The sequence below is a fragment of the Triturus cristatus genome, chromosome 11, assembly GCF_964204655.1.
Source record: "Triturus cristatus chromosome 11, aTriCri1.1, whole genome shotgun sequence".
Taxonomy (NCBI): domain Eukaryota; kingdom Metazoa; phylum Chordata; class Amphibia; order Caudata; family Salamandridae; genus Triturus; species Triturus cristatus.
In genome coordinates this window covers 1,045,791,061-1,045,816,678 of record NC_140594.1, presented here as the reverse complement: position 1 = coordinate 1,045,816,678, position 25,618 = coordinate 1,045,791,061, and the positions used below count along the sequence as shown (strand labels likewise).

At 42.8% G+C, this 25,618-nt stretch overlaps 1 protein-coding gene across 4 annotated transcripts in view; it reads left to right on the top strand.

The window, feature by feature from the left end:
• Window positions 1-25,618, top strand: part of SENP5 (SUMO specific peptidase 5) — a 252,121-nt gene that overhangs the window by 214,663 nt on the left and 11,840 nt on the right. For all 4 annotated transcript variants that reach the window (XM_085635312.1, XM_085635309.1, XM_085635310.1 and 1 more), the window contains exons 8-9: window positions 10,163-10,246; window positions 13,025-13,075. In XM_085635312.1, coding sequence (XP_085491438.1) covers window positions 10,163-10,246; window positions 13,025-13,075 — 135 coding nt within the window. The remainder of the gene's footprint in view (window positions 1-10,162; window positions 10,247-13,024; window positions 13,076-25,618) is intronic.

Here is a 25,618-nt window from a genome sequence, read left to right as displayed (position 1 = left end):
GTCCCAGGAGTCCAAAACACAGTGGCAGATCTACTCAGCAGACAGACACAACAGATCCACGAATGGGAGCTTCACCCGCAAGTTCTTCACCCGTACTTTCAAATGTGGGGACATCCACAGATAGACCTTCGCCACCCACGAAAATGCCAAGTGCCCAAGCTTCGCCGCCAGATACCCACACCCATTGTCCAAAGGAAATGCGATATGGATGAACTGGTCAGGAAGATTTGCATACGCTTTTCCGCCTTTCCCACTCATTCCACTAGTGGTGCGCAAACTACAACAACACTCCCTCACACTAATCCTAGTAGCTCCAACATGGGCCAGACAACCGTGGTATACCACACTGCTGGAACTATCTGTAGTACTGCACCAAAAACTGCACCTCTCTCCACACCTCTTAACCCAGAACCATGGAGAGATCAGACACCCGGACCCAGCTCAGCTCAACCTTGCGATCTGGCTCCTGAAATCCTAGAATTCGGGTGCCTAAATCTTCCCCCTGACTGTGTGAACGTCATCCGAGAAGCTAGAAGACCTACCACTATGGCGAGCTACGCCGCTAAGTGGAAACCTTTTGTTTATTGTCATAACACCATCAATCCACTGGACGTGTCCATTCAACACATCATAGGCTACTTACTCCACCTACAAAGTTGCAATCTAGCCTATACGTCCATTCGACTACACCTCGCAGCTTACCTACAAAACAGGCAACATCTATCACTCTTTAGAGTACCTGCCATTAAAGCCTTCATGGAAGGCCTTAAAAGAATAAGTCCCCCTAGAGTGCCACCCTCACCTGTGTGGAACTTAAATATCGTTCTCACAAGGCTAATGGGGCCTCCCTTCAAACCTCTGCACAAATGCGAACTACAATTCCTAACATGGAAAACCACTTTTCTTGTAGCCATCACTTCCCTTAGAAGGGTCAGTGAGATACAAGCACTTACCATTCAAGAACCTTTTCTCCAAATGCACCACAACAAGGTTGTTCTCCGTACCAACCCAAAATTCCTCCCTAAAGTAATTTCTCCTTTTCACCTAAATCAAACAGTAGAACTACCAGTATTTTTCTCGCAACCACAGACCGTTGCAGAAAGGGCTCTTCACACACTAGATGTCAAACTAGCCTTACTCTTCTACATCCAAAGAACACAACCTTTCCGTAAGACCAAACAACTGTTTGTCTTTCTCTCCACCACACAAAGGCAACCCCATCTCAAAAGCAGGGATAGCTAGGTGGATTGTAAAATGCATTTAAATCTGCTACCGCAAAGCGAACGCTATCCATTCCCCCTAAAGCCCATTCTACACGAAAAATAGGGGCTTCCATGGCATTCTTAGAGAACATCCTATTAGATGATATCTGCAAAGCAGCTACATGGTCAACACCGCACACTTTCGCCAAACACTATTGTATAGATGTGCAAACTAAGCAACAAGCTAGTGTGGGCCAGGCTGTACTCAAAACATTGTTTCCAACCACTGCAACAGACACGGGTGGTCGCCGCTAACGGTGGGTACTGCTATATAATCTATGCACAAGTGTGTAATCTGCAGCTCATATGCCTCGAACGGAATATGCTACTTACTAGTATGCATCTGTTCTTGGCATGTAGAGCTGCAGATCTACACACGCCCACCCGCCTCCCCGGCTACCTGTCTCTGTTCCAGTTTATCTTATTTAGATAACACACATGGGCATCTTCACTGTTATTACTACGCTCCATCTTTCCCTGCTGGCGAAAAACAATCTGAGGATGGCGCCGAAGCCCATGCGCAATACGATCCAAAGGAGGAGTCACCGACCTCGTCACTTCCAAAGACTTTACAAGAGGAAAAACAAACTGCAGACATCTGGGCCCAACACCAGATGGCGATCTATGCACAAGTGTGTAGATCTGCAGCTCTACATGCCAAGAACAGATGCATACTGGTAAGTAGCATATTCCTTCAGTTTCATTGTTTTGGTTCTTGTGGGGGCTATCTCAGCCCCCCTCCTCCCCCCCAGCACCGAATTACATGGGAGTCATATAGTTGGAAAGGGGAGAATCTCCCCTTTCCGATGGTACCCTTCCCTAGTGGATCCCTGCTTGGGTTCAAGTGTTATTACAAATTGACTTTCTTTGCATTTCTGTCTTCCAAATGTAAGACAATTTGTAAATGAGCATTGGCATAGCCAATAGGTCTCGCCTTTGGGACCTTATAAGTGTTTATCCATGTAACAGTTGTTGATGTTGAACCAAGGATATTGTGCTGCATAACTAAGTACTTCTAAGGTCCCAAAGGCGAGACCTATTGGCTATGCCAATGCTTGTTGTAAATTTTAAAAAGAAAAATAATCAACATTGGGGACATGTAATACATTCTCCTGGCAATAACCATGCCACCATTGTGATAACAGCATACAGTAATCTTCAGGAAAAACACTCCTCCTGTATTTCCTTGCCACAATGTAATTTGTCAAATATGTTCAGAACTTTATGAATGTTTTGGCCACAAAATGATATCACTTGTTTCCATGTTACACAATGTGAGAAATAAGTCAACTTGTGTGCAGCATCTACGCTGAAAACCAGTGTCACCTCATAGCAAGTATATCAAGGTCTCAAACACAGGAAGCCAGCAGAAGGGTACAGCAAAGCACAATATACTACAACAAGTTCTCCCTGTGCATTATCCAGACTTTACAAGCTTTACTTTGCAGGCCATCTATAGTAACGATGACGGGGATAATCGTCAGAATATTATAATTGACTGCACAGCAAACCTCACCTAATCCCTCACGTGTCTTTGGAAGTGAATACACCTTGGAATACAGTGAGGATACTCACAGCGTGTGCAAAAAGTGCACCTAAAAGTTGAAATTATTCGATAAAACCGTCGATCTTGGGCACGAGGAAGCTGCATCCCGATTCATTTGATAAGAAAACAATAGTATTTACATTATTGGATAAACGCAGAGCTAGAACGCTGAAGAATGTAACTGACTGGAAGAGCAGCACTGAACATAACTCGAGGAGAACCCTTCAAACGATTCATAATCTAATATCATAACCGTTTTACAAAAAGACAGAAAAGTATGCATTATTAAAATTCAAGTTTAAAACAATTGGGCAGAAATTAAATTGGTTAACTACCAGTTTCAATTATTTTCGAGCACCATGTGCCCAGTGATTGGGAGTCCAGGCCAAACCAGAAGGTGGCATTGAACCCACCCGAAGACTCGTGCCTCATGAGTGCGTGGTCATGCCACCATCTGAGCCTGCAAGCGTTTTTGGTGCTTCGTCCCTCATGCAAACGGAAAACATGTTTCTTACAAGCCTTCTCTGTGGTGTTCACAAACATTTCTAAATCTGACATGGATTCCTTCCCAGTGGTGTCATCTCGAGCAAACCCGCCTGTTGTATCTGGGGGAAAGCAGCTGATCCCTAAACTGGCCCCAAGCAGCTCTTTCAAAGAATGCGGACTTGCTAAACTTCTGCAAAAACAAGCTATATTTATAATATCTGCGAACTGGATTCCCTATGCTCAAGACAAGCATTGGCCGCGCGGAATGCATAGATGGGGGCTGCAGCAGGAGAGAGGTGGAGGGAGTTGTATGCGCGCTGCGCGCGAAACCACTTAATGAGCCATGACGGCTTGTAACTGTAAAACAAGTCTTAATGAGATAAGAAAGGTAGATGGCGGCTGCGCGCGCTCACGCGCACATGCACGGAAGCTTTAGGCCAGGAAATGCTTGTGGGTAGCACTTTGAAAACCCCCTTACTAAAGGTCGAGCAAGTAGCGCACGCGCTGATCTAGGCTCGACCTAAAAAGTCATTTTGAAAAATGCCCTCTAATTCACATGCTTGTATGGGTACCCACATTTTTGGAGATGTGTAAATAACCTCTGTCTTCTAAACTCTATTTCAGAAATGTATAGGTTTTCTTAGTACCTATGTTTCACTCTTTATATTTTACTAAAAGATTTGCTATATTGCCCGGTACACAATGAAAAACCATTGCACGACGCAGCTCATTTATTAGCTCTGGGTTCTCGGTGAACCTACAAGTCCAATATATCCCCCACAGCCAGAAGGGCCCAGCAGATGTAACGGTATATTGTCTGTCGTACTTAAAAAGTTACAGGTGAAAACATTGGCACAGATGGCTGTTTTTTTCAACTGTTTCAATATATTTTATTTTCAACTGTTTGTTTCTTTAAAAAAAAAAAATGACCCCTTGCTGAATTCAGAGTTTTATCTTCTTTTCAGAAATGTATAGCTTTCTGGGATCCCTTATTGCTTTCACATCCATTTCTACCACTAACTGGACGGAGGTTGAAAGCACAAAAAATAGGCTATGTCCCAGTAAAATGCCAAAACTGTGTAGAAAATGTTGGTTTCCTTACAAAAGCATGCCTCTTTCTGAAACCCGAGAAGACTGATTTCAGCACCACAAACCCTCTGTTACCATTTGCAGGGAAAAAACAAGACAATCTCTTCTTCTGTAGCACATTGTTCCCATTTTAAAGAACAAGCATTTGCAATGTAACAGGTCTCGCATTTGCAAGAGTTTGAGCTATTGGCATTGTAAATGACAATGCCTTTTATTAATGTGTTGTTTACAATGCCAATACCTTAAACTCTCGCAAATGCGATACCTATTGCATTGCAAATGCTTTTTTTAATTGTAGTTGTCTAAACTCCATACATATCTCACTGAATGTCTCTGAATTAATGCATGAACCTTAGAACAAGTCGGTAGCAGGGGCACTCTGTGCTCACTGTTTGAGACTTGTGCTGCCTGTATTTAATGCTCAGAGAACTGAACTTTAGACACCACACATGAAAACAGGCAAACCTTGTTGAAGGACAATCGAAGGGATGAATAAAAAGGCAATGGGTGGGCTGTAGGCCCACAGAGTGAATACAACATGTCTCGAAGAGACAGCGCATGCACTGCCTATGCTAGACCTAAAAAGGAGGGTTATAGCTCTGTGCTGAGCCAGCACAGCCTGTCATGATAGGCCCATGGTTCTCTAGATGGTTACTGTCCATGCAAATCATGACCCTATGGGTCTTACTCATCTAGCAATGGCATTTGTTGCCCCATTTTTAGCCCCAATGTCTGGATCGTGTGCACAAACACTGGGAGGTCCTGGTGCAAGTATTGTATGTATTGTGCTATTTCTGTACCATGTTTAACAGCCAGATCTAAATAACCCCATAAGATTACTCCCAAGGAGCAGCAGACGGGGAGGTAGGGGGCATGAGAGAGAGGAAGCTGAGGACAGCAGCCACATCCCTCCTCCAACAGAGGAAAAGAGTTTTTTGAGCATAAGATACTAGTGTAGGAAGGATAATGACATGAAACCACTGTGGGACAGACTCCCTGCATGGGAAAACACATGGGCCGACTTTATAAACAAACGCTGCCCCTAAGCAGCTGAAAGTCTTTCCCCTGACAGGGTCATGGAATAAACACTGAACTGTGTGCAACAGTGTTAGCAAGTGCTCAAGGCATCACGTGACTGCATGGATGCAGCAAAGGGCAATGTCCTGCATGTACCGGACCCCTGTAAACATGACACGCTGGAGTTAAAATGTACAAACGACTGCAGAAGCTTCAGTCCACCGAGTGTGCTGTGATCCTGTGAACGGGTGTTGGGGAAGTGGCGCTTTACCAGATGCATCTCACTCTGAGCAGACAGAGGAGGTGTGGTTGTTCTCTTTAGATCTGATGCTCTGTTTTTTATGGTGTTGTCTGATGAGCATCTTCATAGTGCAGTGCCACCCTCTTGATAGTGCTTTCCGAGTCCAGGCACCCAGTGCACTTCTTTGGACGGTCTATTTGATCTCGTTTGGTGTTCACTAATGAATCATGTGGGATAGGGGCCCCCATAAATGCTATTATGGACCTTCTTGAAGACAATTTTACGGCACGCAGTCTGCCATTGGTATGGCCCCTAGAGCTTTCATCAGGCTGGGGCGGGGTTGGCATTCCCTGTTATGTCAAGTTATGTCATGTCATGTTTGTCATGTTACGTTGCGCTGTTGTGTTGTGTTTGTTATGCCATGTTACGCTGTTGTGTTATGTTTGTTATGCAATGTTACCCTGTGTTATGTGATGTTATTCTGTGCTAAGTTGTGTTACGTTAGGTTACTTTACGTTATGTTATGTTAAGTTATGGTATGCTGGTTTCTTGTGCATACCTTAATCTGGCAGATGACCACCTCAAAGCACCACAAGAGTTCAAAACGAGGGACCATAAGAGGATGGATGGAGCAATGTACAGGGAGTGAATACACCTGCAAGTTACAAAACCTATAATAATTTAACACACAAATTCCTGTAGAGTCGGCCTTGTAATGGTACAAAATTGTGGGTTTCATATCGCACATTTGCATTACTGCACATGATTTCTAGACTTGAACTCTGACACGCTCGTGACAGTACTTGTGTGTGTTCAGGCAATTGCAAAGCAAAACCCATCAAACGACAAAACCCACCAGCCATTGCACCGGAGTGTATTAATAATGCTTTTGAAAAGCGTTCAAATTCCCAGGAAAAGGGAGTCCAGGCGCTTGTGGAAGAGACAGTGGAGGCGTTCATTAATTAACACGAGAATAGAAAATTCAGTTCATTTCAGGATTTGGTGAGGCAAAGGACTGAGCGCATTTAAAGAGCGAATGTTCCAGGATTCGTTAGAACAGAGAAGGGACGGACACACAGACGCCCCCAACTCCCTCCAAAACTCACTCACTCACTCACTCACTCACTCACTCACTCACTCACTCACTCACTCACTCACTCACTCACTCACTCACTCACTCACTCACTCACACACTCACTCACTCACTCACTCACTCACTCACTCACTCACTCACTCACTCACTCACTCACTCACTCACTCACTCACTCACTCACTCACTCACACACTCACACACTCACTCACACACTCACACACTCACACACTCACACACTCACACACTCACACACTCACACACTCACACACTCACACACTCACACACTCACACACTCACACACTCACACACTCACACACTCTCTCACACACACACTCTCTCTCACACACTCACACTCACTCCCCCACTTCCCAGAAACCTAGAATCTTTCAAAGGGCAAAACAGAACTAACCTGTAGAACCCTAGCGGCCAGAAGCCAATGTTAAGATTTAAAATGGCTACTGTTGCTAAAGCGCCTATTCAGTCCCACTGGGAGACGAGGTGCTAAATTCTGAATGGGGTGCTGTGTAGCCAAAGTGCAAGCAGGCAGATATGCATAAAGCCTGTAAGTATTAAAAATGTGCAAAAATGGTAGGTAACTCCGTTTCAACATGGTATGCCTCATGTTTACTAGTAAATCTCCAAATCTAGAGGAAGAGCCCTGTGCGATAGGAGTTCCAGAATTAGGTAACTGCTCTGAAATGAATGGAGTCTTGTGGGAATATTGGTAATTGAAGAGAAATTCAATGAAGGGCAGTCCTTAGCAATTGACGATCGGAAAATAAAACTAGAAAAACAAGCCAGGGAGTGGTGCGCATGCGCCACTGCGAGCCATGGCCTATTGGTGTCTATTACGCGCACTAATAGGCCATGGGCGGAGCAACGTACCCGCCTTTGGCCAATTGCGTGCAGTCTTTTATAAAAAGACGCACGCGAAGGCCAATCGCGTACCATAAAAGGAATCGCACGAGCGTGTGCGATTCCAGGGTCCATTTCTGAACCCCGGACAAAAGGACTCTCGCCTGCGCGAGCACTGCTGCGCAGTGCAACGCAGGTCACAAGACCTAAAAAAGTAGGTTTATTTTGGCTAATTTCTGGATCCCCTCCAGGGGAATCCACAACACCTGGGTTCCTTTAGAATCCTCAAGATGTTGGCAGAAAAGGACGCAAATCTAGCTTGGATAACTTATGTGGACAAAAAGTTACAGGGGCCTAAGCGCTTAACTACCCCAAATAGCCAAAGAAAAGGCTTTACATGGGGTAGGGGAAAGGCCTAGCAGTGAAGGGGGTAAGAAGGTCTGTAAACCCACAACAAGGGCTTGTTTTGCAGCCAAAAGAAAAAGATGTATTCATTACTGCTATGGTCTAAATAGGCAGCCCCCTACAAACTTTGGCACAAGATATTAGCGGCTACTTGTTGCTCATACAAGAAGCTGGGTTAGTGTACACTTCCACTGGGTACATTCAGCTGCTGTGGCAGTTTATTTTACAAAATGAGTCATTATTGAAAATAACTTATGAAAATGTTTTATGAAATGCCTTGTAAGGGTGATCTCTCCTAAAATGCCACCAGTGCCATCTTTGGACCTCAACATTGTTCTTACCGGGCTTACTAGTCCATCATTTGAGCCGTAAGACTCTTGCCCATTGCAGTTTGTCATGGAAGATAACCTTCCTCATAATCACATCACTTTGTAGAGATGGCGAACTGCAAGCTCTAACTGTGGAGAAGCACTTTATTCAAGTCCGCAATGATCAGGTTGCCTGAGGAAAGATCCCTTGTTTTCTGCATAAGGTTACCTCCACATTGTAGGTCAATCAAATAATTGATTTGCCCATTTGTCCCCCGCCCCCAAATCTTACTCCATTGTGTAAAGTGCCTGACAAAGACAAAGTAACTTTGTAACTTTTGGCACCTCTCATTTAAGGGAACCATTTCCAAAACTGGCCTTGCTTAATGGTTTTTCGTGTATTTTATTTGGACTTGCCCAAGCCAAACGCAAACTACTTATAAATTACTTGCACCCTGCCTTATGTGCTACAAGGTCTATAAAGGGTGAAATTAATATTTAGAGGGGATTTTGACATGTCAGAACGGTTAAGTTTTTTTACAAGTTGAAACGTCGTGTTTCAACAGCCAGTCAGGCTACAGTGGTAGGCCTGAAGCCATGTTTGTACTGACATTGTAGTGAATGGCACAGTAGATGCTGCAGTCTACTAGTGACATTCAACTTACAAGACCTGGGAAATCAGTGCACACTTTTTTGCTTTCTGCACTGCATGGAATCAGGTCCGTCCATGGGGTGCATAGCGTTTGGTCTGTGCTCCTGACACCTTCATTAAATTAGGATACCTGGATTCTATGGTAGTGCTTGTGATTGCTAACATTCATAAACAAATTATCGTATGATGAAGGAAGTTATTTACTGCATTTTATTCGGTAATAAATGTTGCATTCATGCCACTTTAGATTGTTCTCAGTTGTAATCGTGATTGACTTGGACATCCTGTTGTGTGACGATGTACTTTGCCACCACCATGCTGCCAAATAGAACTGGTGGCTTGTCTGCCTCAAATACGGTGGGACATAATTTGTTAATCTGCAGTGGATAACCTCTTATTTGCCTTGCGTAGACTGTATGTGTGCATTAGCCTCTGTCTATGTAGATAACGTTTTTTTAAAGAATAATTTAAAAAGTGGCTCGTAGATACGCTCCACTCCGATTTTTTTTTTAAAGTCTTTTGTGAATATGATGAAAACCATTATGAAAAACTAATTGCAGGTCACTACCTGTAACTTACTTGTGATTCAATTAACCTAAATATTTAACCGTGTAGCTTCCTAGATTTAACTTGAAATGTGATTCTAGGATTTCAAGCTATATATCCATTGTAATCTATATTTTGGTATTTGCTTGGTTATGTTGTCATCATCCAGAAACAGGGAATACCTCATTGTTCATGGCCGCTTTTGCTATATGTTAATTATGCTTTGATTGCTGTCACATTCGGTTAATTTCTCCAGTGGTTCACTCCAACCCCCGATCCTCACCTACCGCCTCTAAGCAAACCCCCTTTTTGATTGGTTTGGAACATTCCAAGGCAACCCTGTTAAGGGCATTCTGGTGCCGACTTCTTAAGTGTGAACGGCTGTATTAAATCGGTCTTCTGGCATCACTCACTATTTGTGCCGCTTTGTGGAATATACAGTAGCAATTTTGAGTTAAAATGCTCTTTAGTCACTGTAATGTATTGATGTTGCTATTCTCGAGAGAAACGCAAAAATAGAACAATTCATATTAAAGCAAGCGCAAGGATAAGAATACAGCATTGGATGGACAAAGTTTATATATCAGGATTGCTTTTGAGACCATGTGTTTCATGTCTGTTATTCTGTATGTATGAATGTTGTTTTTTTTTCTCCATATTAGAACATTCGAAAATACCTGACAACTGAAGCTAGAGAAAAGAACAATTCAGAGTTTTTACAGGGTTGGCAGACTGCTGTTACACAGGTAAAATTAAATTGACATTTTATTTTTTTTGCCCGTGCGTGCTGAAGTTGTCCGAAAATCCCCACACAAATATTGTGACTCTAAAAAACATTCTTGTTCCGTACCACAAAAGTGATCTTTGCTTACTGCCTACTATGAATGATTTTGTTAGGTCCATTGTAATGAACCAGTTGTGCAGAGGTACTTCCAGCCATGTGATAAAGGAATTAAGAAACTCTGTTTAACATGCCTGTGTGTATCATCTTAAAGAAGCAATAGGTGGAATGCTTTAATTCATCATTGTTTCTGGTAATTATTCATACTGCATTTCAGTCCATCTTAGCTAGTGTGAGTATTTACAGAGAGCAACCAGCCCTATTTAAATTGGTCTTTGACCGTTCTTTGTGTCGTCCACATGTAACCCCTTCCACAAAAACCCTATTCCTAAATGGTTACCCAGGCTATATTGATTAGTAGGCAAGGTCAGTGTATCAGATATACACTGTAAAGTATTCATACCAAAGAGTACTGCAGGTTGGCGAGACTTTAGGATTTCAAGGCTGTTTGTAGTGTTAGTTGAAAATGTTTGCTGTATCAAGACTAGCAACTTGCAATTTGTTTTAATACACATGGTGGAAAAGGAATGCCTAAACCACTGGCAGCTATGGGTAGCATTCCAGCCCCTGGTTTTTTTTATCCACTGTGATACTCGAGAGAGGATTGCCTTGGGTAAATCTTCACAGATGGTTTTAGCCTTATTAGGCCTCTTCAGTGAGGCACTGGTGTCTGGGCATACTTGGCCACTTGGAGCATGACAGCAGAAATATATTCAAAATATGTAGGGTAGAATGCTTGCAAATAGTCTAAACCACTGGCAATTCTAGCTGGTTATCAATATGGCTAGTACCTGTCTGAGTTAGCACAGTGGGCAAAATAAAAACTTACTGGGATGCGGCCTGAATAACTACTAGTTTCTGAGACTGAGCATTCCACCCATCACTTTTTCACTGTGCAGTAAATATGCCCATATTTGGGTCCAATGCTCACTGTGCCCCAGGACTCAAGCTAAAACTAACTTAGGAGCTCTAATTAGGCTAAAACCTGCCCTGCCTTGGGTCTGCTTATGTTCCCTTTCAGTTAGGCATGGCCTGGTGGCGCAGGCTGGACTGCTCCTAACGTAGCAGGATCAAGAATGATTTGCAAATGGCTGATACCTGTCTGGGTAGCGTGTTGGGCAAAGAAATTATGAAGTAGAATGCAGCCAGAGTAATTACCGGTGACTGAAATTAATTCGAACATTCCACCTATCACCTTTCCGCTCAAATGTGCAACATGTAAATGCTTTGCATGCTATATCATTAGTAATTGCACCACTTGAATTGTTACGAACCCCAAAGTACCCAGATATAGGCCTAGGTAGTTGCACAACCTTTTACCTACATTTTGTCCTACCATTGTTCTACATAACGGTTCTGTAGCTGACCTTTTTCCTAGTTAGATGCCGCATAAATATTGTGTGGTTTTCTCCGAAAACTAGCCTAATTTATTATGCATGAGCATTCTCAGTATCGCAGCAGGATTACCATCTCCTGCATAATAACTCTGTATAAGGGTCACCACAATTGTCTTCCTTGGCCGACATGCCCATTAGTACCATGACACATCTAGGTAGAACCCCTGAGGGTACCGTTCGGGTATAGAAGTACCACATCTTTGCTGGGTAAAACAGAGGAGAAAAAGACTACCATGCTGACGCTAGACGCTGAGGTCCCTGCGCACAGACACTCTAGCACGCAGTGGTCTGACATCCCTTGTGGGGTGTCCAACTTGAGACCAAGACTGAGTCCTTTGTTCTCACATCAGGTAATGGAATTGTCTTTCCTAGGGGGGTTCTTGGCTATACACCTACATACATGCTAGGTACACTTGGGTACATCTAGTTAGGGTTAGCATCGTAGAAGCGCTTTATTACTGCCATGTATCCATATGACTGCATATATTCATTGTTTTAGCATTTAGGTAGAATTCTACCTTTTCTTTACTCTGTTGGTGCTTATAACCATACACATATGTTTCTGACTAATGGTTATTGCAGCACACCTATTTTATACTAGATGACAATTGTTCAATAAGTGCTTATTGAAAACGTCCCCACTGTTTGTTCTGTATATCTCTCTGATGCTAAGTGAGCACAAGTGACTGAGCGAAAAGTACTGTATTTCCACGACCCCCGAGGGGTCAGGGTTGTCCTGTTCAATAGTTGCCAGAAACTATTTGCTCCTTGGTAAGATGGGCTCCTAGTGGCACTGTGAGCTAGTTGGTCTACAGACTAACCTATCCTTTGGGGGTGTCAGGTAGCAGTCTGGACACCAATCCCTTAGTGTATGTTGTCTGAATGCGCAGATCCTATATATAGATTAGTAGGAGCTACACAACAGCACAGTTGGCTACACTATTTATTAGGAGCTTCTAAACATTTGGTTGTGACTTCATCTGATTAGGGACTGTATAGGCTAGAGGTTGATTAGAAAAATGTGTGGTAGTTGTTTATCACTTTGCTCACCTTCAGGCAGATTGCTAATAAATGGCAAGTTGCCTCAATAGTATTTTGAATGTGTTTTGTATTTGTCTAAGCAATTTCAACCAACAGTGCCCCCCCCATTTAAAAAAAAGAAAAAACCTTCAGTATCATATTAGATTACAATATGTTCATGATTAAATTGCCCTTCACGGAAATATGTTTGCAGTCGAAATAAGTTCTTTTCACTTGTTAATCTTAACTCTGTTCTCCTCCCCAAGTGCATTCCACAACAGAAAAATGACAGTGACTGTGGCGTGTTTGTGCTTCAGGTAAGCTGTAGACAAAAATTATTTATCTTCAATTGTCTTGTCGCCTTAGATTATCTGAGTAGGGTAAGATTGAACTTTTAGTATTCCCTTAAGCACTTTGCGCCATTGTGTACCAATGTCTTATAACAATGACAAACACTTTTTTTTTTTTTTTTTTGCATAATCTTCATAGAATCATATGGGTTCATAGTAGATGATTTTCTGATTATGCTGGTCCCTCTGTGCATGGGGGACTTGACAGGGATTTGATGGGTACAAGAGAGACCTCGGAGGTTATACCTCGCTTCTCCATACCTGCCCCTTGTCTGAAGCTCTTGCACGTGGCCTCCAGTTAGTAACTCTTTTCTGACTTGCAATGGCTACATGTTTTCAGCTTTCCCTGTTCATTTAGGTCACACAATTTCCTGTGATAAGAGATCGAAATGTGGACAATGCATTGAACGGTACATTGAAGATGATGTTGCTGAGTGTGCAGTCAGTGCCTCTGCAGGTATCACTGAAGGATAGGCCTATGCAGTTACTATCTTGCATTACTTTATAAGCACCCATGATATTATTTCCAACTATGATGGAATAATTAAGGGGCATCTGAGGTATGTTGGGTAATGAATACAACATGTAGAGTAATAGCTACCCAAAAAATAAAGATCTATAAACACTACAAAAACTAATATTTTAACTCCCAAAAATGTGAAATTTGAAGATTTTATGAACCTACAGTTGCAAAGCTCTTGCAATTTCTTGCATGCCCGAAGTGTGAGATACCTTTGAGAAACTACAACATCAAGGATTTGATAATCTGTCATGTTTTCCACCATGTACTAAGGATTCCCTTAATATGTGACAGGCATGGCATTTGGTGCTTAGCAGGAGCCCGTTGCTTTTCAATATGTGTTCTTTGAAAATCAGAAGCAGGGCATGGCAGTGTGAACAATTGAGTTATGCTTTTGAAATGTATAATTAATAAAACATAGTAGCCACCTGGCCTTTCATTTGTAACATCAGATCACTGTTGTAATCCCATGATTTAGAGATTGTGAAACAAAACCTCAACAAATGTCCAACCCAGGCATCTGGTTAAACATTGTAGTTGATGAACACAATTTTGCAACCTGAGTACACGGGGAAACTACCACAAATGGGCATTCTTCCAGCAGCAACTGTGCCCACAGTGTTTTGTTATGTTATGCTGTACTGCTGTAATCAGAGCAGAGTGCAAAGATCCAACAGAAAATCCATTTATTTTGTGCATATTGGAGCACACTTTAATACTCAAGAAAATGTTACGTTGAAGATCCTAACAAGCCATCTCACAAAGTGTTGTCCTTGCGCATTTACATTTTGGGATAAGGGCTTAGAAAAGCTCCTAATTATAGCAGGTATCCATAATGGTTAATTATTATTTTGAATTTTAAAACCCTGCCTTACTAGAGCTTTGCTAATGGGACAACTTTTTTTTAAAATTCAAACTGTAATTTAAAATTGGCGAGCTGGATCACAGATGCGATCTCTAGTACCGATTAGGAACAGTTTATTTGTAAAGATAAATGCAACAAGATAGCAATGTGGTTCTTTCTTAAGCCTGTATTCATTCAAAGGTATTAATTGCACTTAGGTTCTTTGTGCTACATGAATGGCCTTCAAACTGTTTTGCAAATAGTTGTCTTTTTCTCTACAAACATTACGCTATTGAGTGGAGGATCATGATGCAGTGCATAGTTTTTGTTTAGACATAATTCCTCCCCTGTCGGCATACCTGCCGAAGACTCCCAGTTTCCATTTCCTCAATATATTTCCCTACTCCTTTATCAACACTTTAATCAAGTCCCCACCTCGCGTATCATCTCACTCTTCAAATTTCTCAACGCACACAAAAAACACTGAAAGCTGCATTACATCAAATACCATGCCAGACCCAATGGGAGGTAATTTCTGTATTATGTATTGAATTCTTGTAGGCAAGGTGCTATTTCTCATTGAAGGTGGCAGAAGTACTGCTGGTTCAAGTGGGTATTGTGTTCTAATTGAAAGTATAGAGCTAATGTAGTGGATTGTTGTCGGCTAAATCTTTGAGACCCAGGTTCTTTAAATTAATTTCATCTTTAGTAATCACACTTCTGCTAAGTGTAAAATATGCATGTTTTCCTGTAATGTCTCACCTTCATTTTATCATTTTTTTCTTCTTTGGGATTCATGGAATAATTTTTTTTAATTAAAGTACATTTTTGTACCTTGCACTTTTTAAACAAATCTCTAAAGCTTGTGATAACTTTTGAAAGCATTAGTGGCCTCTTGACGCTGCCTAAGGTTCAGCTATATTGATACATTAAAACTTGTGGAAACACTTGCCTTTCCGAAACTACATGAAGATCATGTAATTCTCTGTTGCTTTGATATTCAGCAAAATTGAAAGCATTGTTCTCCAGATCTCATCTTGCAAACCTTCAAGATAGAAAAGAGCTTCCTTATAGTGGATTTTGATGCATGAAGTGGTACATAGCTAGTTAGTTTCATTTGGAATATTAGCATGCATTCCAGAATGCCTTATGCTATGTGCACTACCTGAAACTGCTCTAGATGTTGCTCTGCAACCAGTGAAGATGTATCAGCATTGGGGCAATATAGTCTGGAACTATTGTGATATTTCCCAGGCACTCCCAGGTTCTTTAATGCACTAAATGTGTCCGATCATATACGTCTGCTTTCCCAGGTTAGCTAAGAGGTGATAGGTGGAAGAAAGAACACTTCATGTGTAAGAAATAGACTGTAAATACATTGACATGAATTATATAAGTAATCCTCAACAGTCTGAACATAAAGGTACTTGATCATGTTTAAGGTAACCAGGACTAGTACTTAATGTAGAAAACCACCTGGCTTCCAGAGATCAGTCTCCAAATACTAAAATCTCGATTTAGCAAAATATTGAGGCCTAATGCGGACTACAGTTGTGAGTGATTTGTGTTAATACCGCCTCTTGGTTTCCCATCTAGCCCAGAGAAATTGTGTAATATTGGAAGCTTTGGTTGGCAGTCATGTCTGCGTAGGAGACGAAAAGAGCGATTTATTTAAAATAGGTTATGGACAGAAGACCAGCATACGCACATGCTCTACCCCTGACCAAATCCAGTGACTGACCGATCGTAAGGAGGTAGATTCAGTATGGCCAAAGGAGTTGGCGTATAAATGTATTCTGATTTATGTTAGGTGTATGTCTGTTTATTTGGTCATTTTTAGGTCTCGCCTGGCGATAACAGCGCATGTGCTGCTCTCGCCATGCGAGTGCCTTTTGGAATCCATTCTCAAAGCCGTACATGCACGCGTAGGGATAGACAAAGATGGCTGCTCTCGCCATTTGTCCAAACCTAACAGCGTGCGCGTACGGACTGTGGACAGTCCGCCATCTTGTGCCAATAGCTTCCCGTTGTCCATGGCAACCAAGCTTCTTATCAGAAGCTTCGTCACGTTAGTTTCCTGTTCCCACCCTCCTCCGTTGTACGTGTTCTCCATCCCCCCACCCCTTTCCCGTTGTCCGTGTTCCCGTTCCCTTTGTCCCCGTCCCCCTCCCGCTGCCCCTCCCGTTGGCCGTGTTCTCCATCCCCTGCCCCCTTCACGTGGCCATGTTCCCGTTCCCTTTGTTCCCGCCCTCCTACTGCTGTCCGTTGTCTCGCAGCTTGTAGCTGACATGGTCCCGGGCTGAGGCAGACCCGCTGGGATCGGGCATCAGAGGGAGCCCCAGAACCTCCCAGCACCAGCCAGGATAGGAGGTGAGCAGAACCTGCCGGTGTTTTCCTATGGAACTACTGACGTCTGGGAGCCACCTTAGTATATAAATGCTGTGATAAGTCATGCCAGAAACAGATGTGCTTCTGCTGTCCCTTGGAAGCGACCTCCTTGCTCCAGCTTGGTTGAGTTTGTTCAAATGCAACTCACTTCCTACTCTATTTAACAGACTGATGTGCGTGAAGTGAACCCACAGTGGTCTGCTCCCACCCTCCCCTTCACACTGCTCATGAGGCACTGCTGTTCAGAAAGCTTGCTTATCATTAAAAACAGGGTTTGGTGAGAGGACAGAAAGAGTTAGAATGGTCTTACTAGTTTCCACGCTGTCGTACTTTTTTTTGGTGACAGCAGGGTAGAGTCAAATGGGAGGTTTCATTAGCTAGTTTACATAGCGCCACCAAGCCCCCCAGTGCTACTGTAGGTGCTCCCAAAAAACCAAACTCCCTTTTCTGTACCGCTTCAAAACACTTTAAACAGAAAAGAATAGGAACTTGCTGACATCCTTCAGCTCTGACTCCCTCTCCTAAAATAGTTTATGGCCGGTGGAGCCTTTTAATCGTAGGCGCTGGAGACGGTAGATGCTGGCACGCTTCTTGTGGGGAGTTATACAGTAATTAAGTTCACAGTTGGCGCCTGCGAGGTGCCCTTAATAGTTGAGCACAGCTGCCCGCCTGCGTCCGCCCCCCTCCCCCACATGAGTGTTTGGGAGGTGCCGATTCCCACAGCTCTGATCTAATTCAGATGAAACTCAATCTCCGTGTGACAAACCCCGCGCCAGCGCTCTCCCAACCGCCGACAGCCCACTCTCAGGCTGTGTGCATGTTACACATTTACGTTGTCAATCTGGCAGGCTCCCCTCAAACAACCCTTGTGTCTAGGTTTACCATGTCAACCGGCCAGGATGCGGAGACTGTCTGTGGCAATAACACGCTCATGACCCCGGTCCCTGTCGTTCATGCCCCCCTGCGCCCCGCCCTTTTAATTCAACAGCCTGTGTCCTGTGCCCTTGGAGCGCTGACACCAGTGATCAGTCATTTGGTTAGAAACCATTTCCCTGTGTGAATTTCACAATAGTTCCACGTATTACGGCACCTTTATGCACGGAGTAATACAGCAGATAGCTTCCTCTCTCCAAAATATAGTGACCGATTCAGCACACACATGCCTTACTCTGCTTAAACATTTTAAATACTGGCCTCAAGGATTTTCCTGACAGTCCATACGTTCTCTGTCCAGGTTCTAACAGTCACCTCAAATAAATTTTGTAGTCTGGCAGTATTGAAAATGGGGCAAGAAACTCTACAAATTATGAGATCGCACATTTGAGCACAGTATGCCGTTCAATCTGTCCAATTCAAAGTGAAAACACGAAGCGTATCCCGTTGAGGACTCATGTACTCAAATAATCCAGATGGAATTTATATAGCACTTTAATCAGTGTGGCCCTTCGTTTTCTTCTCTGCGTTTTTTGAAACAAGTAGAACATAAGAATGACCAATGGTCTAATATATCAGGACACATAACTCTTACTGTCTGCTTATTTATAAGAGGAGTTAACCTCTAGAAGCTTTTTGTGCTTACTGCGCTAGTCGAAATACGGACCAGGTGCCTTGGAATTAGAGGGCACCCCACGCCAATAATTACACAGAGAACCCCCCACTCTTTTGCCGCCTAGACGATAAAGACACTTCTAAAAAATATATTGGTCCTGATGAAGGAGACGTGAAAATTGCATACAGTCTCAAACGTACGTAGACCAAGAATACCAACCACACATCTGGGAGATCCATAGAAGAATCCAATTTCAACGTTCCGATCATATTATCCTAGGACTCTGCAAGAACTATTTAAATTCTAATCTTTGGACTATAACCTACGTAGGATCTCATACCAGAGTTGGTTTGCGCTTTTAATAAAAAAAATAATTTTCCCTTTTTTGTGTGTGGAATGTCTGATGGTATGTAAGAGTGATTGATAGGTGAGAATGCTAATGTGAAAGGGTTTTTTCCTTTTTTGGGGGGGTTCTTCTCACATGTCCTTTTAAACTGTTTTGTCTTCTAAACTCAAGTGTTTTTGTAATTCAACTAAAGTGGAAACATTTTTGTAGAAATGTATGATTTGTATATAAATTACACGCTAAAAGAAAATATATGAATGTTTTGCTATTTACAAAAAAAGAAAACAATAAAAAGAATGAATGCTTTTGAAATAATATTGTATTCTGGGGTTTTTGTAAAGTATAAGTGATTATTAATGTACAAATAAGACAGGTCAGATAAGAGGTTCTTTTTCTTCATTTGTCTTTCTCCCCTCCTCTTGGACCTAAAAGTATTTAGGGAAACCTTTTGCACACACATGTCTTGCCGGCCCCATCCAAGAACTCTGCCGCTTAGTCAAAACAAGCATTGGCATAGCCAATAGGTTTCGCCTTTGGGACCTTATAAGTGTTTAGTTATGCAGCTCAATATCCTTGATGCAACAACATCAACTGTTGCATGACTAAACACTTATAAGGTCCCAAAGGCGAGACCTATTGGCTATGCCAATGCTTGTTAGGTTGAGCCTAGATTTAGTGTGTGTGCTGTAATCAATCTGTGGAGTTTGAACAACCCCCCTTTTTGGTTGGTTGCTTGGGCTACCTTTACAAATTCTACTGCTCTCGTTGGTGAACAGTGTTCACTTGTCCTGCTTTGTTTCATTACTGCCCTAGCGACTGCCCCTACTTTATGGATCCGTTCTCTAGTGCCCATGTGTTTTCTTTTAGTGTACTACTTTTTCTTTGTGCCGTCTCCTTACCAATCGCAGGTGCACGGCGCTCCTTTATACATGGCACTCCTTTATACATGGCACGATTAGGTTTGCCTTTGATATAGCAATGAGAAGATTTCTAAATATCTTCCCACAGTGCTGCAAATGTTGTCAAAGCTGGAACCATGTGTGATTAACACTCCCAGTGTTGGTATTGTCCCCTCATGTTTGCAGTGAATATAGCGTGCATACCTTCGTTTCATTCCAAGTGGTTGCTCAGGGCATCTGTACACCCTGGCGCCATTCTTAAGGCCTGAAATGTGTGTTCCCTCCACTTTCTGAGACTTGAGGGAAGGGAAATGTGGACACATTTTTACCTTCGAGCCCAGTGAGGACAACGGTGGCATGTTGTGAAACTGTGCGACTCTCGGGTCAGGCAACTACCAGTAATACATATGTACAGGGCCTCTGAACTGAATGTTGCAATAAAACTGAAATTATGCGTCATGTTTTGTGATAGTGTTGCTTTATTATTTTGTCATTTTTACGCAGATTAACAGTGTAAAGGTTTTACCTCATTAGTACCAGTTTAACACCCATAACAAACAATAGGCAAAAGATAGGTGACTAATCAACCTTCTTGAAGGATTTTCCACTGCACAGCAACATGACTGAGTTTCACTAATATTTTGATAAAATCTGGAGAGTATGCAACAGATAGATTATATGGTAAATCCAAAATAATGTGGAAAAGGTCGGAACCACAACGCATAATTACAGTGGCCCTACACATATCAGATGTTGGCACACACCTCCAATGTAGTGCACTTTTTAATTAACAGCACTTCCCGGGCTCGCAGTGTAACCAAAAGAAAGGACCAAGGGTATTGTGTTCTGACCCAGTAGTAGGATGATGACCAGAAAACTCCATACTAGAGGTGTAATCTAAATATTCTGGTTTTAGTTTCATTGTTTATTTTGATTCCCTTGCGATAAGTATGCATTCTGCTCTTATCCTTGTCCTACATAGCTTTTAATTTTTACTATTAATAGCAATACAGAAAAGGAGTGAACATTACCTTCAATTGTGCACAACAGTTGATTTATCTTCCATTGCTTTGTTATTCGAACCAAAAAATTAATAGTTTGTGTTTAATTACGTGGTCCGTGTTCATAGTTTTAAAATATAGTTGTCATAAGAGAATCTTGTGAAGCAGCGTAATTTCAACTGTTTACATTTCTCGTAAACTTAAATTTTTTTATGTCAACAGAGGTACATGCAAAGCATCAACAGTTTTCTAATAGTTCTGAAAGCTTTCGGTATTTAAAGTGGTAGGAAGCAGAGAGAAAAGGATTGTGGTTATTGGTAAATGATTGGCACAAAATATATCCAAGCTAAATGTTCACCTGAATGAGTAGGCATGCTGCAGATGTCCCCCACAGCAGAGGGTGTCAATTCACAATGTGTGCTTGAGTGCTGCCCAGAAATCTTGACAAGGTGACAAAGTAAATTACAGTATTTTACTGTGTCCCAAATATTTCGAGCTAAAGTCTCCGAACGATCCACCTAATGCCAGATGTTTGTCCTTCTGAGAAGACCCACATGGCCGGCCCTTCTCAGGTCTGGCATTACCGAAGACCTTTTGATTTTACTAAAATTATATATTCAACATTCTTTCAAAACAACATAACAGCTAAACCATACAAACACAATTGGTTTGTGATGCACCTCCTTCTAATTAAAGACACGAGTCCTTACAATGTGTACCTCCTATATTCAAACAAAACAGTGAGCCTTATGCTCCTATCGTGTGCAACACTAATGCCCCTGCTGCTCCAAAGGGGTGGTTAGTTTAACCAAACTACAATTTGCCCACTATAGATTGCACCACAGTCAACTTTACAAATGTTCATCCAATGTTAGTAGTATTCAAAAACTCCTTTATTCTTTCCAATTATGAAATGTACACCAGACAGCCAACGTGTTTCATTCTATTTTGAAGAACTTAGTCAGGGCGACTATATTGTTTGCAAGATAAATTGCAAACTGTGAAGGAATCCTACAGTTCGTTCCACTCAACTCCCAATTTATGTTCCCCTTCCGTCGACACCGCAAAAAACTGAAGACTACATTTGTCTAGCATGCCAATTAGGCCATTGTGTCACCAATAAACGTCCAATTCCAACAAGCGAAACAATTATTAAAAGGCTGATGTGCCAAATAACGCGGTTCCGATCTTTAAAGTGGTAACGTTTCCAGTCCTCAACATTCTTGCATATAGGTGTTCAGCTAGTGTGCTTAGTCCATTGTTCCTTTGAAGTGATTCTTATTCTGGCCACTGTAGCACACAGCGTGGGGCAATGAGACTTCTCATCCCCACACGAAGTAGTTCCTTTCAGTGTCAAACTACAGTGGCAACGTGAGTTTTTTTTTTTTTTTTTTTTTTATAACCCAAATATATTTTTGTTTTCAGCTATGTATTTCTGGGCTTCTAAGAGTGTGAGGTTTTCAATTGTTTACCGTTCAAATCCCAATTGTTGCTCGTGATTTATATAAAGGCATTGACATGGGAATTCTACACAGATAGTTCCATGAGTGCGATATATGACATAAGTCAGGCTATTAATTTTTTACAGTAGTTATAAAAGTAGTCAAACGTTGTTCTCAGGATTATCATTCAGTCCATTTACTGTGTTTCTTGTTCTTCAGAGGTTGTCATGATCGTTAATTGGTTGATATGATATCAATGCAAAATTTGAGAAGTCCAAAGGAACTGCTGACACGTGTTTTGGCCTAACCAGACTTTATCAAAGCTGAAGATATTGGCTTGTTTATTGTCAAAATGAAAGGCCGACAACGGCGTGTCCACAATTGTCAAAATAAGTAATGCTGAAATAGGTTATAGCAAAGATGGGTAGTAGGTACACATGAAGTGTGAGTATAAGTTGCATTGGGTGAATCTAAGATCCTCAGAGTTGCCGTGTAGATGTAGAACTTTATTATTTATTTGCCGCCATGGTATGCCAATCGGTATATGTGAGTCATTCATCCTTCCACACAAGATGGTGCACAATTATATTTTCAATACAAGCAGTTTTTTAAGTGGAAGCACACAAATTGGCCCAAGGCAAATCCTGTACTCTGGTAAACCAACATGTGGGTGGTTCTTAAATATGATCTCAGTAGTACTGATGGCATAAGGTCAAGCGTTAATTCAACTGTCAAGCCAGACCTGAAAATGCCCTAAAGCTCTTAAACACCTAACTGCACTGTGAAGCCTAAAGTTAATGATGGAAGGAGGGGTGCTGTGACTGAAACACATTCCTCATGACTGCCCTCCACCAATCTGTGCTACTGTTTCTGTGGAAAAGCACATCTGCCCAATCAAAACATGTACTCCTGGCAACCAACAGGTGGTCTGAAGCATAGCTTCTCTGAGGTACTCCTGAAAGCTTTTTGGGTTGATCTCGTTATGTCTGGTGACAGCTGTGCTATCAAGCCAGATCTAATAAAATTCCTCTAAAGATGTGTTTAAAAGAAAATCTTTTGTGCTGCATCCCCAACCACTATAATAGCTGCTCTGTCCCCATTTACCTTAATGTGATAATTATCCATCGGACAAAATAGAGGTAAAGACATTTGTGTCCAAAAGAGAACCACAGCTCTCGGGTGTCTGCAATAATAAAAATGATTTCTCTCTGTGTAAAGAGAGCCTGCCAAATTGAGTTTGGGGGGGCTGGGGGGGGGGGGGGGGACACTCAAATGTGTCCCCGTTTAATGGAGACTTGTTGCCTAAGATTCCTTACCTTAGAATGTTCCCCATGCGTCAGACTGGATCTGTAAAATCTTGAGCAGTGCCTCTGCGTGCTGGTAGATGGTGTCAATCTGCTTCTGATCTGCATCATCCACGCCAAAAAGGTTGTGCCTGGTACCTATAGAGGTACCACCCCAGTGTGCTGAAATGAGTTTTTCTTCCTGCACCATCAGCACAGATCTGGAAGAGCTACCTCATTACTTTTTTGGACTACCTTTTTCATCTTTTTGTTAAAATTCTTTGTGTGGTAAACTCCCAGTGTGCATTAGGGATGTCCCCTAAACACCTGTGGGGTTTAAACCCTGTGGATCATGTCACAGACAGATGTCTGACCACCTCCTGGTTTGTTTGTTGTGCCCGGGCACTTCTGTAAGGCCTGCCAGACTGAGCGATGCATTCCATCACGCCCTGAAACTCCTGGTCTCCAACCCCAAATGACACTGCACCACTCCAGGGCCCGGTCGCAAGGAAGGTTCTGAGCTCATTGTCATTGTAGTTCCCACCAGCTGTCAGTGCGTTCAAAATCCTCTTTTCACAAGGCAAAGAAAACCAAGAAGTTGAAGCGTTCTTCAACTTCACTCTGCTGGTCTGAGTCAACGGATTAGATGTGGGAAGGCCACCACAAATCTAGACCTGCTCCCACACATCAGCTGTGAAGCCAGTATCTGGGTCCACTTCATGCCTCCCTGAATTTCCCAGAGCCGGAGTGGATCTGCCTAGCTGAAAGAATGTTTAGGCCATGTACCTCCTAATTAGGCAGGCCAACCCCTTTAGAGCTCCTTTAGTACCTATGGGTTCGGCAGGTGCCCCAACTGAATTCCTGCCAGCGGATTTATCCTCCATGCCAGTTGGGCCTTTTGGATCCGTTTACGGATCTGCTCCAGTCATGTCCACAACTGTCCCCAGAGTCCACTCTAATGGTGCTGTTCCAGCCACCAACCCCATCATACTAGACTGTTACAGAGCTTGGCCAGCGTCGTCCAACTTTGACTCTTGGCACCAACTAAACCAAAACCCTCTGGGTTTCAGAAGGCACCTTTCTTTACCAACAGGCCTTGTGGGGAGTTCGAGATAGAGAGTATCTGAGGATCCTCATGGTTATCCTGACCCCTTGAAGAGCCCTTGCCAAGGATAATTTATGAGAAACTGTCAGATGCCAGTGGTGCGGACACTTATCAGGACACCAGCCTAGTCTCTCCTCCAAGTGAGGCTAAGAAAGAAGAGGCTTAATTTGCCATGGCTGTAAGGAGGGCGGTTAAGTTCCTGGACCTTACACTGCTCTCTGTGGCAGTCAAGACTAATTTCTAGAGACAGCTGCTTCAACCCAGTGGTATCCCCAAGGAATTTGTTCTCTTTTAATGAAGCTCTCACTGTTGTCCTGCTCAGTGCCACAAACACTCCTGAAGATCCAGCTTTCCTAACCCAGTATTTCACCCCGGAGAGCCTGGTCTCCATGTCCAAGGTTCACCATGGCACGTTCCCTACAACACCACTGGATAGCAAATCCAGGAGACTAGACCCCTTCGGCAAGAGGATTTTCTCTCCCACCAGCCTTGCACTGTGGTCTGTGAACACTGTGTGCCTCTTGGGCTGGTATTTATGCACAGTTTGAAACTTGGTTGCACACATTCTACCCTTGTTCTCTGAGGAGCTTCACTATCCTCTCCAAGGCTCTTGCAGATGGCAGGGATGTGCCAAAATTCACAATACGCTGCAGACTGGACATGATGGACTCACCAGGTAGAGCGATTGCTTCGTCAGTGGCACTTCGTCACCACGTTTGGCTGCGGTCAAATGGCTCTTCGGGGAACTTCCAGGCATCCTTTAGATACAAGTTCGTCAATGGCTCTTGCCTGTTTAGTGACGAGGCAGATACGGTGCTCAAGCTCTTTGAGGGCAGCAGGGCCACCGCCCTATTGTTTGGACTCTCCACGGCCCAAGCCAGACCCATTTTTCCTTTTGCCCCTTCTGTTGCTATGGTAGCAGCGATTAGGTGTGTTTATTTCCGCCCAACCACCAGGGCAGCCAGTCCTTTTGTTGCCGTGGATACAGCTCCCGTAAGCCTTGTTAGACACAGGGCCAGATATCAGTCCAGTTCATCACTTCCTGTCCCGGCAGTTGCAGGATCCAGCACCACTTGCCCCCTATGAGAATCTATAACCTCTGACAACTGGAAGCTCCAAATTGTTCATTGGAG